This window comes from Scyliorhinus canicula, chromosome 7 (assembly GCF_902713615.1).
Source record: "Scyliorhinus canicula chromosome 7, sScyCan1.1, whole genome shotgun sequence".
NCBI lineage: Eukaryota > Metazoa > Chordata > Chondrichthyes > Carcharhiniformes > Scyliorhinidae > Scyliorhinus > Scyliorhinus canicula.
In genome coordinates this window covers 81,034,688-81,056,599 of record NC_052152.1, presented here as the reverse complement: position 1 = coordinate 81,056,599, position 21,912 = coordinate 81,034,688, and the positions used below count along the sequence as shown (strand labels likewise).

Below are 21,912 nucleotides of genomic sequence, written 5' to 3'. Positions count from 1 at the left end.
GCTACTTTACAGAACAGATCTGACTCCAGTCGGAACCTCTGCAGAAAAACAGGCTGGTTGTCTTCAAAGCAGTTTTCAATTGACATGTTTCAGGTCCCCTTGTCCTCAGACAAGACTGCACTGCTTTAAATATAGTTAATCTCGTTTAACTAACTTACAGTGAGAGCAGAACTGTTTTGCTGTGCACACATTCAGCCAGGTCAGAACTGAAACTGAAAGATGCTTTCTCAAAAATGCCTGATGTCTTAGCTCCACCCAGCAATGACATCATCTCACCAAGCTGAATACGAATTAACTTCCCAGGGAAATCTCTTAGTCAAAATATAATTGCATTAACCAAGGCTTTTACGATAGTTAATTGCTCCAAAAAGTTTTTTTGCCTTTCAAACCAAGATTCTTTTAAAAACATGACTGCAGAAATCAAACACACTCTAAGCAGGCTTTTAACTCGTACTTCACCAAATACTTATAATCTAATAAATTGAAAATATTCCATTCATCACAGGAGAAACTATTGACTTCTTCATTGATGACCTGTATCATTTAGCTGTCAGTTGCAAGTGTGGAGCTCAGAGGATGAACGCATCTGAGACTGCATTGTGGGCGGAGTGCTTGATGAATCAGAGACCCGGGTTCGATTCCGGGCTTGGGTCACTGTCTGTGCACATTCTCCCTGTGTCTGCGGTTTCCTCCCACAAAGTCCCGAAAATCATGCTTGTAAGGTGAATTGGACATTCTGAATTCTCCCTCTGTGTACCTGAACAGGCGCCATCGTGGGACGACTTCATAGCATTTGACTGAGTATGGCATCAAAGAGCCCCAGCAAAACTGGAATCAAAGGGATTGAGGGTGAAAACTCTCTTCTGGTTGGAGTCACACTTGGCACAAAGGAAGATGGTAGTGGTGGTTAGAAGTCAATAATCTTAGCTCCAGGACATCACTGCAGGATTTCCTCAGGGCAGTGTTCGAGTTCCAATTAGCTGCTTCATCAATGACCTCCCTTCCATCATATCGGAAGTGGGGATGTTTGCAGATGACCATACAATGTTCAGCGCCATTCGCGACTCCTCAGAAAATTAAGCAGTCCTTGTCCAAATGCAGCAAGATCTGGACAATATCCAGGCTTGGGCGAACAAGTGGCAAGTTACATTCGCGCCACACAAGTGCCAGGCAATGACAATCTCCCACAAGAGAGGATCTAGCCATTGCCCCTTGACATTCAATGCCGTTAACATTGCTGATTCCCCCATAATCAACATCCTAGGAGTTGTCATTAATCAGAAACTGAACTGGACTAGCCATATTAATACTGTGGCTACCAGGGCAGGTCAAAGGCTAAGAATCTTACGAGTAACTCATTTCCTGACCCCCCCCCCCCCCCCCCCCCCCAACGCCAGCCCACCATCTACAGAGCCTATGTCAGGTGTGCAATGGAATACTCTCCACTTGCCTGGATGAATGCAGCTCCAACAACACTCAAGAAGCTCAACACCATCCAGGACAAAGCAGCCTGCTTGATTGCTCCCCTTCCACAAATATTCAATCCCTCCATCACAGATGAATAGTGGCAACTGTGTGTACCATCTACAAGATACACTGCAGGAACTCACCAAGGTTCCTTAGGCAGCACCTACCAAACCAATGACCACTACCATCTAGAAGGACAATAGCTGCATATACCTGGGAACCCCAGCACCTGGAGGTTCCCCTTCAAGTTACCCACCACCCCGACTTGAAAATATGTCACCGTTTCTTCACTGTCGCTAGGGCAAAATCCTGGAACTTCCTCCCTAACAGCACTGTTGGTGTACCTACACCTCAGGGACTGCTGCAGTTCAAGAAGGCAGCTCACCACCATTTCCAAGCATCAGCAAAATGGAAATTGCTGGGAAAATGTGAGGGGGTGAACTGGGGAAAAAAATTATTGCAATTTTAACTTTCAAGGGATCCTAGTTGTGTAACGAATTAAATGTTGGTCATGTGGCAGGGCAGTGGCACAAGTGGTTTCAGTTAAGCAAAATTATTAGATTACATAAAGGATGATCAAACTACAATGAAATAAAGATGTAGAATATAAATCATCTCTTGAGGGATCTGAAAACAAGCAGTTAAACGTGTCAAGGCTGATGTACAGAGGCAGCTCTGACTTAAGCCAGTTCCTGCCACCCTCTCACCCCACACCCCTAGGGGCTAGGAGCGGCATTGCGGGGAACTCGGCGTGCCGAGAATGACGCGGCCGGAGGCGCCTAATGACATCAGCTGCGCATGCGCAGTTGCCGTCTTCCCCTCCGCTGCCCCGCAAGACATGGCGGCTTGATCTTGCAGGGCGGCGGAGGGGAAAGAGTGCATCTCTCGGAGTCGCTGGCCCGACGATCGGTGGGAGTTCGCGGACCAGTCTCCTCCCGAGCACGGCCGTGGTGCTCAATCCCCTCTCCGCCCCCCACAAGCCCCAAACTCACCTTTGGCGTGCTGTTCACGCCGGCAGCGACCAGATGTGGTTGCCGCCGGCATGAACAGGTCGGGAACGGCAGGCCGCTCGGCCCATCCGGGCCGGAGAATCGCGGGTTGCCATGAAAAACTCCCCGCGATTTGGGGGGGGTGCCAGATCGGCCCTCCCGCGATTCTCCCACCCGGCCTGGGGAGCGGGGAATCGCGCCCCCCATGTGGATATATAACTCAAGAGACTTTCCAAACTCAGCTAGACCTGAGTGATATGGCCAAATTATCTTTAATCCCTCCTCTAATCCCCACTCCCCCTAAAGATTATGGGGGAGAGTTCTCTGATAATGGGGCTATGTTCCCATGCCTGCCAGAAAACGGGCAAAAATCACTCTGGACTTTTTTCTGGAAAGTCCAGAGTGATTTTCCATTTTGATGGGACCCAGTAGGGCCCCGGAGTAGTCCACGCAGCTCCGGCTGCTGAAACATGGCCCTGCACTTCCGGCCGCTTGTCCGCGCAACATGGCAGACCCACACAGTGGGCTGGCCCCGACAATATAGGCCCTAACCCCCAGATCACGCTCGCCCACCGATCGGTGGCCCCTGATCGCGAGCCTAGCCGTCCTGGAGGCGCCCCCCGTGATGGATCCCCTTGCCCCCCCCCCCACCGGGATGGCAGCGGACTGTGTCCGCAGCCGCCACTCCAAGTGCCCGCCGGCTGGAACCATTAGTGAACCACACCGATGGGGACTCAGTCAGTTTCCGGCAGAGAAATACCATGAGGGCCTCTTTCAATGGCTCCCGACCGGCACCGCGTCGACCATGCACGTGCAATTGGCGGCAATTCTGAGAATCATCTGATGCCCCATTCTCCGTTCCTGCGCCAAGTGCAATTGTGGCGCGGAAACTTGGAGAGTCCCAGGCCCGATTTACCGTGTAGGTCTAACTGCATCAACAACTTCAATGTTGTATTCTCGTGTAATAAAACAATTGCACGTGTTCAGAAATTGTTTTTGCGTGTAAAGAACCCAAGATCCAGTACAAATGACGAACATTGAATCTGCTTGTATTTTTGGACTGTGTGCAAAGATAAAATTATCTGGTCACCTCAGAAATGTGGAGGCAGATTTACTGCGTATACATGTGCATCAACAGATCTTCTCTATATCTGGACATGTGCACATACATGGGGCGCGATTCTGCCCACGACGGGTCGGAGAATAGTGGGAGGGCCTTCCCGACATTTTTCCCACCCTCCAGCTATTCTCCCCCCCCCCCATGGCCGCCCCACGACACGAATCGCTGCTCGCCGTTTTTTACGGCGAACAGCGATTCTCGCCAGGCCGATGGGCCGAGTTCCCAGGCCTTTACGGCCGTTTTCACAAACGCAATCACACCTGCTCTCACCGTTCGTGAAAACGGCCGCAAAGTGCCGTCCCGGACAACCATGGCACCGATTGGCACGGCTGTGGTGCAGCCGTGCCAAGGGTGGCATGGACCTGCGATCGGTGGGCACCGATCGCGGGCAGCGGGTCCGATACCCGCGCACTATTTGTTCCTCCGCCACCCCGCAGGATCAGTCCGCGGGGCGGCTGAGGGGCATGACGGCCCGCGCATGCGCGGGTTTGACGCATATGCGTGATGACGTCATCTGCGCATGCGCGGGTTAGAGCCGTTCAAGCCGCGCATGCGCGGCTGACATCATCGTGCGCGTCAGCTGCCGTGACGCTTGGCGCGCGGGTTTAGCGACGGTCGCTAAGCCCACGATGCCGTGCTTCACGGGGCCGCTTTGCTAGCCCCGCCCGGGGGGAGAACGGGTCCCGGGAGGGGGCACGGAGGCTGCCGTGAAACACGGCCAGTTTCACGGCAGCTTTTACGACTCGCCGCATTTGCGGAGAATCGCGCCCATGGTGTGGATTAAAAGACAAACTGCTGAATATCTGAAATAAAAACAATGAAACATTTCAAATACACAGTCGGTCTAACAAAGTGAAAGAACATATTTTGGTATAACTTGTTGTCAGAAACTCTTACAAGGGGATAGATTCAAAAATAAATTTGTTCTTTCTCTTTTATAGATGCTGATGCACTACACATTTGCAGCACTTTCTGCTGAGCTGTATATTATATTATATATACAGCTATCAGGGTGATTAGTGCTGCCTTTTACATTAAAAATGTTCATGTATGGGATGATATTGGTGTGTAACATGAGGTTGAGATGTCATGATGCACTTGACCTTACTCCCACCAAACTGCTGAACACCCAACCTCCCCCTTGGTCCTCATCTTAGGTGATAATGTTAATGGCTCTCTCTCAAGTGTTGCCACTCTGAAACCTGCAATAATCTCCCTCTCCTCTAACAAACTCTTGAACACAAGAAAACTATAAAGCCATCTCCAGCATCCCTTCCCTATCCAAAGCCTTTGTGTGTTGTTGTTTCCCAACTTTGTTTCCATCCTCCTTGGAATTCCATGTTTGAATCCCTCCAATCAGATATCTATACTGCCACAGTACCATAACAGCTGCTGTCAGTCACAACTGGCATCCTATGTAGCTGTGGCATGGGTAAATTCCTATTTACATTTATATGTTGCCCCATTGGCAGCAATAACAGAAAACACAGTGAGGTGAATTTTACAACACCCCCCGCCCCCCTCACATTTGCGAGGATAATTAACTTGCACTTAAAGGCCTCATTGTTAGGGGCTGGTTTAGCACACTGGGCTAAATCGCTGGCCAGCAGGACGGTTCAATTCCCGGACCAGCCTCCCCGAACAGGCGCCAGAATGTGGCGACTAGGGGCTTTTCACAGTAACTTCATTGAAGCCTACTCGTGACAATAAGCGATTTTCATTTTCATTTTCATTCCACTTCTGCAATATTTTGGGTCTTTGGCAGAAAGTGAAAATTGGGTGCATCCCGGAAACTTTGTCAGAGCAGGAGGATGGGGGTTGTACCTTCTTTGGGGGACTGAGCCCATTAGGGTTTCCCTCAAGATGGTTCCTCTCCTTTGTCCTCATCCAGCCTCCCTAACTCCACACTCCAGGTCACTTTGCCCCATCCCCCAAACAAGAGTCTTCCACCTGTGGCCGTCCAAAATCAAAAGACTCACTTGAAGTTCACGAGATGGTTTCACTTACTCATGGGAGCTGACTGTAGTCCCAGCAGTGGCCACTACTCTCCTCTGCTGCTACTGTGATGACAGAGCTGCCAGCTAATCAGATTGGCTAGCTGCTCTCTCGGGTGAGACTTCTTGTTCCTGAGGGGGCAGAGTCCCACTCTGCATTAATTAAGACTGCTCTCGGAGCATTATCGCTCTGGGGCAACCAGATTTCGCATCGTCGAGGTGCCAACCGACTTTTAGGTCAGGGGTATGGGTGATCGAACCCTCGTAAAATTCAACACAGCATCTGTTTTCACACACACACACACACATATATATATATATATATATGTGTGTGTGTGTGTGTGTGTTGCTGACACTGAGCCCTATGTAAACACCAGGGCGGGATTCTCCATTCCCCGACGCCAATGTTGTAATCGGCAATCGGATGGAGAACCCTTTTGACGGCGAAATCAGGGGCAGCACCTGTTTCACGCAGGTTTTGTATTCCCCCTTCCAAAATGGCGTAATCACAGCACACGCCGCATACCATTGGGACAGCCTCAGTACGTCAGCTGAAGGCCCTGCCCCGATGCCCCGACCCCCATGGGCCGAGTTCACGACAGCGCGGCTCACCCATGTTCTCAGCCACACAGGCACCCAGCATGGCAGCTGCAGATTGTACCCAGCACCGCCACAGTCGGGCGAGAGCCATGTTACTGGCCGGGGTCGCGCTTCCGCGAGGGCTAGGGTGACTGGTGAGGGGGGTCGCAAGGGGGTGGCCAGGGGGACACTACCATGTTTTACGGTGTAACCGCTGCAGGTCATCACCGTGTGCATGCACGGCCAAGGTCCCGGCCATTCTCCGGCCGTTAATATCATGGAAGCCGGTAGTTTTACGTGTCACGGATGGTAGCCCCTCACTGGTCGCAGAATCGGTGATGGTGCGCCGCCAGTTTTTTTCATGTAAAAAGCCACAGATTCTCTGCACTCAGAATCGGAGAATCTGGCCCCAGGTCTCTTGATAATTTTACTGTTTCCAAGTTCTCAGGTTGCTTGTCTAAGTTCAATACTGGATGAACATAAATTTCCGCTCATTAAAAACTGGCAATTCTGAACACATTGAGAATGTTCCTAAATTCAGAAACATGCCTCCATTAAGGAGGTCCCCACTTATCGTATTTTAATTCCAGGGAGTCAGGGACAGGATGGAGTCAGGCTAGTGCCTCATGGCATGCTCCAAGTGGCAGTGGAAACTGGCAGATGTCAAGATCAGCAGGGTGGAATGCCAGTCTCCATACTGGGTAATCGGCCTGTTTTAATCATGATTGTATTCATTGCTTCATTTCTCTCTAACACCCATCCAGCCTCCCCTGTGCCACCTTCATATCCCTTCCGTTACCCCAGTGTCTCCTCTTTGCTCCAATTTCTCCTATGTCCCTTCCATGTGTCCCCCCCCCCCCCTATATCCTCTGTCTACACACTCTCTCAGTATTCACTATGTTCAGAACTAATGACCATTGGCAAGCCTTTGGCATGTTCTTGAAAGTGACAACTTAAGCAGAGACTTTGAAAAGATACTTTGGAAAAAACTGCACAGTTATAATTTCTTACAAGTGTCAGACAATCACAGCCATTCTTCAAGGTTTGGACTCAACCACAAGCTTGTGGCTCAGCTGTAGGGACACTACTTACTGTGCCACAAAATGTCCATTCACTCCCATTGCAGCTGTGTCAACATTGCCTGTTGAGGTAAGTGGATTAATTATTCTTGGAGCTCAGCCAAGCACTCATAATGAACCTATCTAGATAAACAGATATTTGCTTCTGCAAATACTTTAAAATGTTCATCCTTGCTTTCTGATCCCCCACTCAATCTCTGTAATCCCATCCAGCTCCATCACGCTCTAAAATATCTGTGCTATACAAATTCTGGCTTCTTAATCATCCCTAATTTTAATTGCTCCTCAATTAGTGTCTGTCCCTTTGACTGCCAAGGTCAAAATGTGAAATTCCCTCCCAAAACCTCTCTGCCTCTCTATTTAACTTTCCTTATTAAGGTGCTCTTTAAGCTTACCTCTTGGATCAGCATTTTGGTCACTTGCCTTAATATCTCCTCTCATGGCTCGGTGTCGAATTTTGCTTTATAACAATTGCCTAAAGCTCCTTGGGACATGCTATTAGGTTAAAGGCACTATATAAATATAAGTTGTTTTTTGTTGTATTTTATTCGCTTGTGCAGTTAGTTGGGACTTTGCATTCTGGATGCATTTTAGTAGAGGCAATCTAGCTGAATCAAAGGGAAACTGAGTGGTTTTGTTCCATGATTTTAACATGTCATTTAGTGTGGCCATTAAATTTTATACAAAAATTGCAATGTAACATTGTGTTGTTATAATCATAGAATTTACAGTGCAGAAGGAGGCCGTTTGGCCCTTCGAGTCTGCACCGGCACTTGGAAAGGGCACCCTACTTGAGCCCATGCCTCCATCCTATCCCTGTAACCCGACCTAACCTTTTGGACACTAAAGGGCAATTTAGCATGGCCAATCCACCTAACCTGCACATCTTTGGATTGTGGGAGGAAACCGGTGCACCCAGAGGAAACCCACGCAGACACTGGGAGGAAGTGCAAACTCCACACAATCACCTGAAGCCGAAATTGAACCCGGGTCCCTGGAGCTGTGAGACAGCAGTGATAACCACTGTGCTCCCGTGCCACCCCATGATATCAAGACACAAATCGGTCATAAAGCATGAGGGAAACACATTAATATTTATTCAGAATAGGACAATGACAACATTTATACATAGGTAGAAAGCTTGAAGACATCAGCACCAGATTTGTGTGTGTGCTCTGCTCAAAAGCAAGAAGCTAAGACTGCATTGCATTACACACATGCTGTCATGTTGCTATCACTTAAAGGCATTATTGCAACATGTAACAGGAGGGCATAAGGTTGGTTGTAACCCAAAATAAATGTTCTACTTCATTTGTTGTAATTAGAGGGTGCAAAAAATAAGTCATTTCCTCAAGGTGAATGGCAGTTAAATAAACAGACCCAATGCCTTTTTTCAACTGTCGACTATAAGGGAAGTATAAGGGTAAGGAATAATGGAGCTTTCCTGCAGTCAGCACAAGGTCATTCCAAAATCCCTCAATAACTCCTATAATGTAAAATATCTATGGTATCCGAGAGAGAATTTATGGATGTAGGAAGTGTAAAGGGCATTAAATCCATCTATCCTTTGATATTTCAACCTAACAATTCTCATTAAAATCCATCCCAGAATGCGATACAGATTAGCATTTGCCTTTGCTGTTCAAATTAAACGAACTACTCCCTGTAAACTAAGGAAGATCCCTTACTGGAAGAAAGAGAATAATTGTGTGCTGATGAATTTATTAGTGTCCATTTCGGTAGTGAAGCTTCAAAACTTAATTTGTGTGGCCTTCAGTACTAGTGCTTCCCAATCATCTAAATTACAATCTGCAGACATGTCTTGTACACTCCCTGTGAGTGGTGCAGTATTTTGAGGGTTTTTGGAAGTTAATATAATTACACTGGAATTAATTTGTCATAAACAGATTTATAATACTTCTGAACATTACTTTTCGCCTTCAGAGCTGAACTGCATGAAACTGTTGATCCCCTTATATTTCATTTCCAATTTTAATGAACCTTTACAACTACAACGTTTCAGTTTGTACTTTAATTCTTTGCATGCATCAAGATCCTGCCTCTACCCAAAATAAACCTCTTAGGTATTCAAATTCAAGAGCTTTCATTCCAGCAAAGGCTTAGTAGGTGCGATGTGGCAAGAGTAGCATCGGCATATTGAGTGCTCTAATTTAGTCATGCTTTGCATAGCTTTAGGAAGTTAATTCCTTCATTCTTGCTTCCACTCAACATTCATTGCAAAGGATGATAGGAAATGCATCGAGAACTTAAATTTTTAAAAAATCATTAAACTGATGCAGATAATTTTTTTGTTGAAAATATTTTATTAAGGCATATAGAATTTTTAACAATTTTCAAGAGGAAGAAAAAGCAAAAGAACAAATAACACCTACCCAACCGACAACCAAACCCAGCCAACATGGCTTACAGACCCAGTTCCCCGGTTGCCCTTTCCCACTAACTATTTCCCACCTCAACCAATCCCACCTGCCTCCCTTTTCCCCTTAAGCCACCTCCCCCACTCTTCCCTACCTTATATCTGCTGACAGCTTAATTTTCCCCCAAAAAGTCGATAAATGGCTGCCACCCCCAGGTGTACCCTAGCATCGATCCTCTCAGGGAGAATTTGATCTTCTCAAGCCTGAGAAACCTGGCCATGTCACTGATCCATACCTCCGATTTAGGGGGTTCTGAGTCCCTCCACACCAATAAGATCCGTCTCCGGGTTACCAGGGAGATAAAGGCCAGCACATCAGCCTCTCTCCCCCCCCTGGAATTCTCCGCTCCCCACGCAGCCTGGGAGAATCGCGGGAGTGGCCCCCAACATTTTCTACGCCCCCCTGGCACGCCCTGCGATTCTCCCCCCCCCCCCCTCCAAACTCGGAAAAATCGCCGCTTGCCGTTTTTCACGGCGAACGGCGATTCTCCGAGCCCGATGGGCCGAGCGGCCGGCCCTTCACGCCCGTTTCAACATGGCAGCAACCACACCTGGTCGCTGCATTCATGAAACGGGCGCCAGATGCCCGTTTGGGGCGCCTAGGGGCCCGATTGGGACGGGAGCACCACGACTGTGCTCGGGAGGGGACAGGCCCGCGTTCGGTGCCCACCGGGCCAGCGTCCAAAATGGACGCACTCTTTCCCCTCCGCCGCCCGGCAAGATCAAGCCGCCACGTCTTGCCGGGCGGCTGAGCAGAAAGATGGCCACCGCGCATGCGCGGGTTCGTGCCATCTGCGCGATGAAGTCATCCGCGCATGCGCGGGTTGGAACTGGTAACCCGCGCATGCGCGGATGACTTCACAAATGCGCCGGATGGAGGCCCGCTCCTAGAACCCAGGGTGGGGGTGAATTAGATGCGGGGAGCGGGCTCCGAGGCCGTCGTGAACCTCGGCCGAGTTCACAACGGCCTTCACGAATTCGGCCCCCTGCGGAATACCTGCCCAACCCACCCTTTCCTCAGCCTAGTCTGATCCACCACCCTAAGGTGCATCTCCTGTATCATTGCCAAGTCCCCCTTTAAGCTTTTCAGATGTGCGAACACACGGGCACTCTTGACTGGCCCATTCAACCCTTTCACATTCCATGTGATCAACCTGGTCGGGGCTAAAGTGCCCTGCCCCCCCCCCCCCCCCTGCAGATCAACTATTGCTGTTCCTGGGCCTGTCTCCAGCCCACGTCCCGCACCTTCTCAGACCCACCCAACCTTAGGTTCCCACCGTCATCGACCCTCATCATGTCACCCTTTAACAGTCCCTCCCCTGTCAGCAGACCTCTACCCTCCCTCCCCTTCTCCTCCGACCCCATAACAAAATAACAACCCCAATACCTATCCACACACTTACTATCTGCTCAGCCCCCCACTACACTTCTGTGACTAGCCTGTCTAGCAAGCCTGGTATCCCCCGCCCATGGCACTTAGCATCACAACCCCCGTTGATCCCCCCCCGCTCAACCATCCTCCTGGTGCAAACTATACAACCCCCACCCAGCATCACATAGAAAAGAGCAACCCACCATCCCGCATCAAAAACAACAAACCCAAAACAGAGCAACGGCCCCAAGAACAGTGCAAAAGTAGTTCATACAAACCAGAAGAAAACCAAGATAGGAACATCTCCTCCAGAGTTCAATGTCCTCATCCCCTGCCAGTCCATTGTCTCTAATTAATACTGTTGCCTCCTCTGGCGACCCAAAGTAAAGTTCCCGACCTTTGTACGTTATCCATAGATCCACATAACATGCCGATCTTCACCCCCTTCTTAAAGAGGGTTGTCCTCATTTTATTGAAGCTCGCCCTTCTTTTGGCCAACTCTTCACCCAGGTCCAGTAAACATGTAGCTCGCTGCCTTCCCAGGTGCAGCGCCTTGTCTGCCTGACCCATCTCAAAATGTGTTCCTTATTCAGGTGCCGGTGCAGTCGCAACACCATTGCCCTCGGTGGCTCATTTACTTGCGGCTTCCTCATGAGCGCCCTGTATGCCCAGTCCACCACCAAGGACCGAGCAAATACTCCTTCACCCAGCAACTTCTCAAACATCCGTGCCACATATAAACCGCCTTCTGCTCCCTCGCTGCCCTCCGGGAGGCCCATGATCCTCAAGTTCTGCCTGCACAATCTGTTCTCCGAGTCCTCCACCTTGTCCTGCAGCCTCCTGTCTTGATCTCTCATCAACCCCATCTCCACAGCCATTGAGGCAAGCTGCTCCTCCTGCAACACAATAGAAGTGTTTCAACATTCCAAAAGGTAGGAAGGGAAAATAGAAACAGACTGGCCCCAGTAACCGAGACGCCAAGAACAAGAGGCCACATAGAACAAGGTTCAATATAAGGGAGTTAGTACAGAGAAGAAGATAAGCCACTTTACACGATGAATTGTGAGGCTGTGTGTAATTCATTTGACTGCTCGAGACAGCAACCATGGCAGTAGGCAAAGTTTGATTGGTTGGATGGATGGATGGATGGAGGAAAGGAAGTGAAGAGATATGTAAGTAAGGTGGATCGATGTGATTGGGACTGTTTGAAGGGTACATATTGGCATTGATTAGTTGAGCCAAATGGCCTATTTCCATGTTGGTAAATTCTATGCATTTCATTTGTCTTCAGTGCCATTGGGGTGTGTAATGTGGGTCCCACGACATTATCCATCATGCAATTTTGCTGTTATTGCTCTCAGTGGTAATCACTCAGGTTTTGCCTATCACATTGGGCTGAGGGAGAAAACGGCAGCGCATTTGATAAATGTTTACTTGTGATCTTTGGGTGCAATTTTCTCTCCGTACACTCCTTGTCCTCACAGCAACATTCATTTTTTTGGTCATTCATCCCTTGTATGACTGAAACTTGGATCAATTTTAAGTTGAAATGCGCAACTTGATGTTTGATGGTCAAAGCAAACTTGATTTTCCATCAGGTATCAAGCTCCAATTAATTTTATTGGTATTTTTGCCAACAGTTTTCAGATTTGTGTTTTCATTTAAGCCACAGATATTGCTGCAATATTATGTATTTTCTTTCATATTTTCACAGGATGTGGGCATTGCTGGTCATGTCAGCATTTATGACCCATCTCGAGTTGTCATTGAAAAGGTGGTAATGAGCCATTTTCTTGAACTGTTGCATTCAGTGTAATGTAGGTATACCCACAATGCTTTGGAAAGAAAGTTCCAGGATTTTGACCCAGCGATAATGAAGGAACAATAGTTTATTTCAAGACAGGATGGTGTGTGACTTGGAAGGGAGACAGTGGCATAGTGGTGTTGTTGCTGGACTAGTAATCCAGAGACCCAGAGTCATTCTCTGGGGACCTGGGTTTGAATCCCACCACAGCAGATGGTGAAATTTGAATTCTATATGGAATTAAAAGTCTAAAGGTGATCATGAAGATATTGTCGATTATAAAAACCCATCTGGTTAGGGTTAGGGTTAGTTTGATTGGCTGGATGGAGGAAAGGAAGTGAAGGGATGTCTGGAGTTACATGTGAGTCCAGACAGAATGTGGTTGACTCTATAAACTGCCCCTCAAGGGCAATTAGGAATGGGCAATAAATGCTGGCACAGCCTGCGATGAACGAATTACAAAAGAAAACTGATGATGTATCTGCAGCCCTTGTAGATAATGGTTAGGCTTTGAAGAGTCAGGAGGTGAGTCACCCACTGCATAATCCCCAGTCTCTGATCTGCTCTTGTAGCCACCACATTTATCTGGCTGGTCCAGTCAAGTTTCTGGTTACTGATAGTAAAGGTTTATGTTAAAGGTTCCTGTTGTACAAAACTCTAGTACGGCCGCATTTGGAGTATTGCGTACAGTTCTGGTCGCCTCATTATAGGAAGGACGTGGAAGCTTTGGAACGGGTGCAGAGGAGATTTACCAGGATGTTGCCTGGTATGGAGGGAAAATCTTATGAGGAAAGGCTGATGGACTTGAGGTTGTTTTCGTTAGAGAGAAGAAGGTTAAGAGGTGACTTAATAGAGGCATACAAAATGATCAGAGGGTTAGATAGGGTGGACAGCGAGAGCCTTCTCCCGCGGATGGAGGTGGCTAGCACGAGGGGACATAGCCTTAAATTGAGGGGTAATAGATATTGGACAGAGGTCAGAGGTGGGTTTTTTACGCAAAGAGTGGTGAGGCCGTGGAATGCCCTACCTGCAACAGTAGTGAACACGCCAACATTGAGGGCATTTAAAAATTTATTGGATAAGCATATGGATGATAAGGGCATAGTGTAGGTTAGATGGCCTTTAGATTTTTTCCATGTCGGTGCAACATCGAGGGCCGAAGGGCCTGTACTACGCTGTATCGTTCTATGTTCTATGTTCTATGTTAAGTAGAGGTGGTTTTTAGACTCTCTTGATCGATATGATCATTACCTCACACCTGTTTAACAAGAATGTTATTTGTCACTTATCAGCCCAAACCTGAATATGTCCATACCTTACTGTGGAAATGGACTGATTCATTATTTGAGGAGCTGTGAATAGAACTAAACACTGCACAATCATCAGCGAACATCCCCACTTCTAAACTTATGTTAGAGGGTAAGTCATTGGTGCAGCTGCTGGAGATGGTTGTACCATTCCTGCGACCCAGGAGTGGTGTAAAATTCAAACCTATGTGCTATGACACAATTTTTGTATTAGCAATTTTCACATTAAATCAGTAAAGTGTGGTCAAATTACTGTTGAAAATTTTGATGTCATTATTTTTCAACGTAATAATAAAAGTTAATTATTCAACTCCGAAAGAGAACATAGGGCCAGATTTTGCAAATGTCAGATGCACACAGCAAGTGGGACTGGACACAGATGTAGGGCGGAATTCTCCGACCTCCCGCCGGGTCAGAGAATCGTCGGGGGGCGGCGTGAATCCCGCCCCCACCGGCCACCGAATTCTCCAGCACCGGAAATTCAGCAGGGGAATCGCGCTGCGCCGGTTGGTGCCCCCCCGGGGGCGCTCTGGCCCGCAATGGGCCGAAGTCCCGCTGCTGTAATGCCGGTCCCGCCGGCGTGAATTAAACCACCTCCCTTACCGCCCGTGATATCCATTTCCACCTGTGATCGCAGCCCGACATAAAGACCAGCCAGCACGAATTGCTGATGGACATAGGTCCTGCGCCAAGAGTGAGAGCGAGGGCTTGGAGGTGGTCAGGGAGAGAATAAACACCAGAGATCAGGCAGCTGGAAGAAGGCTGCAAGAAGTGGAAGGAAGGATCTCTGAGCTGGGCCAGGCAGATTCGGAAATGATCCATTAGATGGCCTCTGCTGGGCTGCCAACGCTGGTGGGCATTCAGCCCCAAGCATTATGGATGACAGTTGGCGGGACTGGCGCAGACTATGAGTGCTCAGTGTGACGTTCCAGTGCCACGGGATGGCAGGAGGAGGCCACCCCACCAGACCAAGAGCACGAGTGAGCAGGTATTACATGGTATGCCGCACCTGGAAATGGTGTTTGAAGCATTTAAATGATCTTCTGCACTCTGCAAGGGTGAGTACCAGCATGCCATGGTGCTTTGTATAGAAGGGGTGGAAGGCAGGTGTCAGTAAGTGTGCCTGGGTTAAAGATACATAGTACCAAACGGCACATCACCCTGTGAATGTCAAGGGTGGGAGCTAGGGTCATGCACCTTCATTGTCTGAAAGGGTGAAGAATCACAGTTTAATGGCACTTAAGGCTGGGCTCATGAGGCTGGGATGGTATCGGCAGAGACGGCTTCAGTAATTGGAACCCTTGTTCACATGCAGGAGAAGAGAAGTTATAACACACAGGAATGCCTGCGTACAGGCAGTGGAGTGCCCAAGCTTGCCGTACCCTTCTAATTTGAAATGAGGACCTCAAGGGCGATTGATGAGCATGGTGCTCATGAGTTGCTGAGGCTGTGGTGTCAGAGGAAAATAAGAATTCAGTTGGCAGAGAAGAGAGTGGAGGAATGTACAGGAATGGCCGAGTTGTTCCATCACCACTGAGAAGGCACAGATTGGCCGCTCTGAAAGCTAATTGAGTCACCTGGCAGTTGAGGAAAGATAGCAGCATGCATAAACAGACACTTGCTGAGTGTGTTCTTAATGCCACTGCATGTGCTGCTGAGCCCAACACCCCTGCCCCCCCCCCTCCCCCCTCCATCCTACACCAGTGTACGAGGCATTGAGGGATTCACCAGTGTCACATCTGCTCTCAGCACCCAGCACCGGTGCAGATACCATTATTCTGGTGGGCCATTGCACGTTGTCTCAGTTGCGATTACACTGCAGTGAGGGCACATCACACTCACTCTTTTGAGAAAATGGTGGCTCTCATTGACTCTCCAGGGGCAGACTCAGGGGTTCCTGAAGGTTTGTTCAGACCTGCAAGCCTTAATCCAGGCAATGACATCAAACCAATTGGATTTTTAATTCCTTTATTTAATGCTTTTATTTAACTGGCTGCTTAATTGTTGGCAGGAGTGCAGCCGAGTCTCGCTCGTGTCCACTCTAACCAAATTATCATGCGGGTGCGTGATGACACCGGGACATGCGCTTGACGCCTTCTCACTCGATTTTTGCATTCTTCCAGTTCAGGTTCATGGTCACCTGCAACATGTAAAATTCTGGCCTCAGTTCTCATTTAGATTTTTTGATCAGTAAGGCTTTGAAGCCCATACAGTGTACTACCAGGTCCTTCAAGTGTTCATCTACTTTTAGTTGAGTTGTTTTTATAAATGACCATGATGAATACTTGCAACTTGGAATCCACAATTTCTTAGTCTTTTTGGTGCTGAATGGAGTGGAAAATATATACATTTTTTTTTAAGTACCTTGAAATATTCTGAAGAAAAATGTGTCAGGAAAGGTTTATTGACAGATTCTGTAGTCAGGAGGAGAACACTGATTTTGTTTCATGGTTTGTAGGAATTAATCTGAGCTAGAGATATATCGGGTGTGTGGGGTAAAATGTTTTGTTCAAGTTCTTGGTGAGAATTATGTTTTTGGATAACATTACTTCTTGGAGCAGTACTTCCCAAACTTTCACCTGCTGTGATCTCATTGCTTGAAAATTGATGCAATTCAGAGTGAGAATGAGGAGAGTGAAGGGAGAGATGTGAGTGAGGCCAATGGTTTTGTTCACAACAGTTTTGAAGACTCTGATCATACCTCAGAACTACAAATGTCTATGCACGTGTAATAGCGTCTCGATGCCAATCCCAGGACTGTCCCGCCAGAGTATCCCCAATGCTGCCTCAAAACATGTGATCCTAAATGATCAACAGCGACTCATGGTTTGGGAACCTCTGCCTTTAGTTTTTGGTCTGCATAGGGGTGCTGTCCTTTGACTGATGGGTAAAAGTTGGTTTCTGATACTGGTAAGGAATTGGTAGTGCATTCTCAAATGATCATCTTGTTTTATTTACAATGCGGGAATGCTCCTACTTTTAAGAGTTGCTGATGGGCTGAACTCATTTGAAGAAAAAACATTCTGAGGACATTTTTCATACCTTTCTGCCAATCATGATTTATTTTTTTTAAAAAAATTTTTTATTCAAATTTTCACATTTTCACAAAAAAGAAAACAATAACAGAAAATTCTAAGAACAAAAAAAAAAACAGAACCCCCCCCCCCCCCCCCCCCCCCGCCGTAAATACAAAAGAGAAACAATAAATTAACGCCCGTCATTGGCAAAAAACAGATATTCAACCCAAAACAAAAACAAAGACCATGGATCATACCACCCTCGATACCGTCCTTGCTACACCCTTCCAAAATTCCACCCGGGGCTGGGCGCGCCCAGAACATGTGGACATGGTTTGCTGGGCTCCCTGAGCACCTAATACACCTATCCTCTGTCCCAAAAAACCGGCTCATCCTTGTCCCGGTCTTATGAGCCCTATGCAGTACCTTAAACTGTATGAGGCTAAGCCTCCCAAACGAAGAGGAGGAGTTCACCCTTTCTAGGGAATCCGCCCACGTCCCCTCCTCAATCTCCTCACCCAGCTCCTCCTCCCATTTATTTTTCAGCTCCTCCACCGAGGCCTCGTCTACCTCCTGCATCACCTGGAACACTTTCGAGATCGTCAATCATGATTTCAATACCCTGAATACATTGTAAACCCTCTCAATCAGCAGACACAATTTTTCTGATTTATGTTTATCCTGTGCAGCTAAAGCTATCAATCTGATTGTGTTTCTGTTCTTAACTCCAGAACATAAAAAGGAACTTGGATAAGCTCTCGGGCCGAGTAGAAACAGTTCACAGCAAGAAACCCGGGGTTCTACGGACTGTCTCTTATACAGATGGGGAAAATATACAGGATGCCGTGGCTCAGCTCGATGCTAAATGGGAAAATGTGAACAAGATGTGGATTGATCGACAAATGTAAGTCCCTGCTACTGACCAGTTTTAATTATTGCCCATCTTCATCATCTGGTTATTAGATGGGCAGGGGCATTGTTGATGGGAAGTATGGCCTGGAACCAATATTATGAGATATCAATGTAAGTGCATCTGAAATTTTTCTCTCTGCTAATGGCTTGAAACCTCAGCTACACACAGTAATCTCAGCTAATGAAACTTAATTACTTCTGATCGTACACTGACTAAGATACTTATGTGAAATTACTTGGTGTACTATTCTAGTACAGGGGTTAATAGCTGTGCTGAGATGTCACACTGGGGAATTTTACTTGATGCCATTAAGTACTCCTTTGGAAGTTCAAGCTGATCATGCCTTCAACTCAGTACTATTGAAAAAAGAAATAGTTTTGATGATTTCAGATGATTTTTGATGGAAAGTGATATTGGGTTGTAGAAAAATTCAATTCAGGTGATTTTCTTCATTTTCCACGAGGAGACAGGACTCTTCATGATACAGAAAGCAAAATGAAACTTCCTCCTCTTTCCTCCCTCAACAAAACATCAGAATTATTTAAGATGTGGCATTTGGGGATAATGATATTTTTATGATGTGTAATCTAAAACCCTTAATGTGTTCTATTTAGTTTAGATTCTAGTTTACTTTTCAATCAATATAATTTTATTTAAAATCTACTCTGTGTAGGCAAGTGTCTTGTTACTTTCAATTGTTGGCACTTTCACTGCATTTGGGATTTTAAAATGCAAAACTGTAGTACTTGGACTGCAACATAAAGCAACAATGGATAGTCATAGTCCTACAAATCTCTTTCCCTTACTTTCTACTTTATCAGAGATTTATTGTGAAAATGACTGGACATATGAACATTGAGACTGAAATGAAACAGCCTTATCATGTATACATTAAGCTTTTAACTACCATCTACTTCTACGTCATAAATACAATACTGCACTCCTGATGACTCAGAAGGCAAATACACTCGAGACCACAAAGATCAACAGGATCGATGTTAGGAAAACTAATCCATGGTTCCTGCTTCTAATTATTATCCAACAATATCCTGATGTAAAGTATACCTGAGGTCATTACATGAAAACAGTATCTGTGGTGCTTCCCATGAATGTACAGCCACCAGCACTCACTATCTAGACAAGTGGCTGCTTGAGTGAACACCTTGTAGGCTTCCTGTGGCACTGCCCAGATATTAGAGAAAATATATTTCCTTCCTATCATAGTATTGACATTGCCACGGTGCCTCACAGTGCACAATGTGATTTCAGCACCATCTCAATTTTCTTGAGGCTACAGTAGATTTTATGAAACAATTCTAAATGATAAATGAGGAGGAGTTGTAATTTAATCTCAGGGTTCAGATGGCAATCATAAATCACTTGCGCTTTGCTTTCACAGTTTATGATGTCATCTGAATCAGGAAATTACATTCGTAACACTGCCAACTATCCATAATTTAATGTATCACACGAACAATTACACTCAAGTAAAATAACTTTATTACATGAAACAATTACACTGTTAAAGAATTATTTAACTTGTGGCTATATATATATATAAAAAAATACAGTTATCCTAATTTTACTTTGAAACACTTGTAATGTGCTGTAGATAATGCCGTAACCTTCAGTAGCAATCCAACACATACTACAAAACAAAATAACAAAACTGTTTCACTCAAATAGATGCAAGTGCGTCTCAAAATTAGAATAAGCATTCACATACATAGTTTAATCCAATCATATTGTTATTGGGTACTGCTTTTATTTGCATGTTCCCATGGTAATTTGTGTGGTCTGAAAAGAAGAGTTTCAGCTTCCTGACATTTAACTATTTAATTTTTGTTTTGGTCAAACGTGACTTGGTTGATAGCACACTTTCCATTAATTCAAAAGGTTCTGGGTTTAAATTCCAGTTCAAGATTTGAGCACAAACATCAAACCTGACATTCTAGTGCACCATTGAGGGAGTGCTGCACTAACTGGCTTCTCATATGAACATAAGAGATCTTGTAGCACTGTTTCAAAGAGAAGGGGAGTTATCTTTGCCGTGTTGGCTAATATTTATCCCTGAGTCAACATCACAAAAACAGAATATCTGCTGATTATCACATTGATATTTGTGGGAAACTGGCTGCTGCATTTCCAATATTATGAACAGCTAAAGTTTCCAGGATTGGTCTACAAAGGATCAAAATCATAGACGATTGCACACAATTACTAATAATATTATTTTATTTTTAAATATTTTATTTGACATATTTTAACTGTTTTCACCATACTAAAAAAACAAGTCCAACAAAATAAAACCTGAAATATAGACACAGAACAAAAACAAAAACAAACCCCCCTTTCCCCCCCAGCATTCAACGGCAACCAACTCCGAAGGTGCATTATAAACAAACCCCAAGAATTGTAGAACCCCTCCTTTGCCTCCCCCACCCCCCAGCTCAAACTTCACCTCCACCTCAAACTCCAGCAGGTCCCCCACTATGCCGAGGCACAGGGCAGAGAAGTTGACCTCCACTCCAACAGGAGCCGTCTACGAGCCGATCAGCTCAGCGAAAGCCAAAATATCTTCCCCTGCACCCGCCTACAACTTGGCTGGTCCGATACTCCAAAAATGGCTTCTAGGGGACCAGCCTCCACATCCATATGCAAAACCGATCCTCCCCTACTATTAACTGATGGGTATCCAAATCCGGAATGGCACCCTGCCCCCTCTTTGCAAACTGTGCATCTTCCCAGTTGGGCCATATACGCTCGCCAGTGCCATCACCTTCCCCTCTAACACCCCCGTCACAATCACATACCTATCCGCCTGGTCCACTATCGCCTTCTTCATCTGAAACCTCACCCTCTTGCCCACCAATACCGCTATACCCTGAGCCCTGCTATCGAATCCTGCATGAAAACCTGACTCGCCCTACCCTTCCTAAGCCTTAACTGATCCTTCAACCTCAAATGGGTCACCTGCAGCATCACCACGTTGGCCTTTAGACTCTTTAAATATACAAACACCCTCAACCTCTTCACCGGTCTCCCTAATCACCTCAAATTCCACAATACTACTCTGACTGGGGGCTCTCATCCCCCGCCCCCCACCCATCCTATCGGACATCATCATACGTCCGGGTCCTGCCCATTGGGCTGACCCGCCCCATCTCTTTGTTGTCATCAAACCCCTCCCTCCCAGAATTCTCCCATCCACTTCCTCTTGAAAACACCTCTCCTAGTATTGGTACCCTCCCCCCTACCTTTCACACCTCCCAGATCCATCAAAATCTTTTCGATCAGGTTTCAATGACCCGTGGCCCCTCCCCGTATCACATTTGCATTCACTAGCCAACTCTCGTTTGCTAGTGTGGAGGACACTGCTCACGTCCCCTCCTCCCAATCCACTTCCCCATGACCCTGAAAACAAAGACAAACAAACACAACCAGTGCACAAAACGCACCCCAGAGAACCACCATAACCCCAAAGCTCAATATTGTCATACCCACTGTAACCTATAGCAGAGGGTGCACTATCCTTCCCCGCTAACCAACCCAAAAAAAAACCTCCAACTGTTCCCCCACACTTACAGAATAAATACACATCCTGACACAAGAAACAAGAAATGAGGCTGTGCATAACATTTCAACCCCCTTCCTTTAGTCCAGCACTACTCTCATCTTTCATTTGAACCCCAGTGCTTCAACTTTCACAAATGCCTCCGCTGTCTCAAAGTAGAAGTCCCTCGAATTATAGGCCACCCTGTGCTTCACCACGTAGACCATGCCGAACCTCACACCATTACCATACAGTGCCGCCATCGCCCGACCAAAGGCCAC

General features: G+C 46.7%; 1 protein-coding gene across 10 annotated transcripts in view; it reads left to right on the top strand.

Moving 5' to 3' along the window:
• Positions 1-21,912, top strand: part of dmd (dystrophin) — a 2,667,466-nt gene that overhangs the window by 1,442,218 nt on the left and 1,203,336 nt on the right. For all 10 annotated transcript variants that reach the window (XM_038802261.1, XM_038802266.1, XM_038802267.1 and 7 more), the window contains one exon: positions 17,897-18,069. In XM_038802261.1, the coding sequence (XP_038658189.1) occupies positions 17,897-18,069 (173 nt within the window). The remainder of the gene's footprint in view (positions 1-17,896; positions 18,070-21,912) is intronic.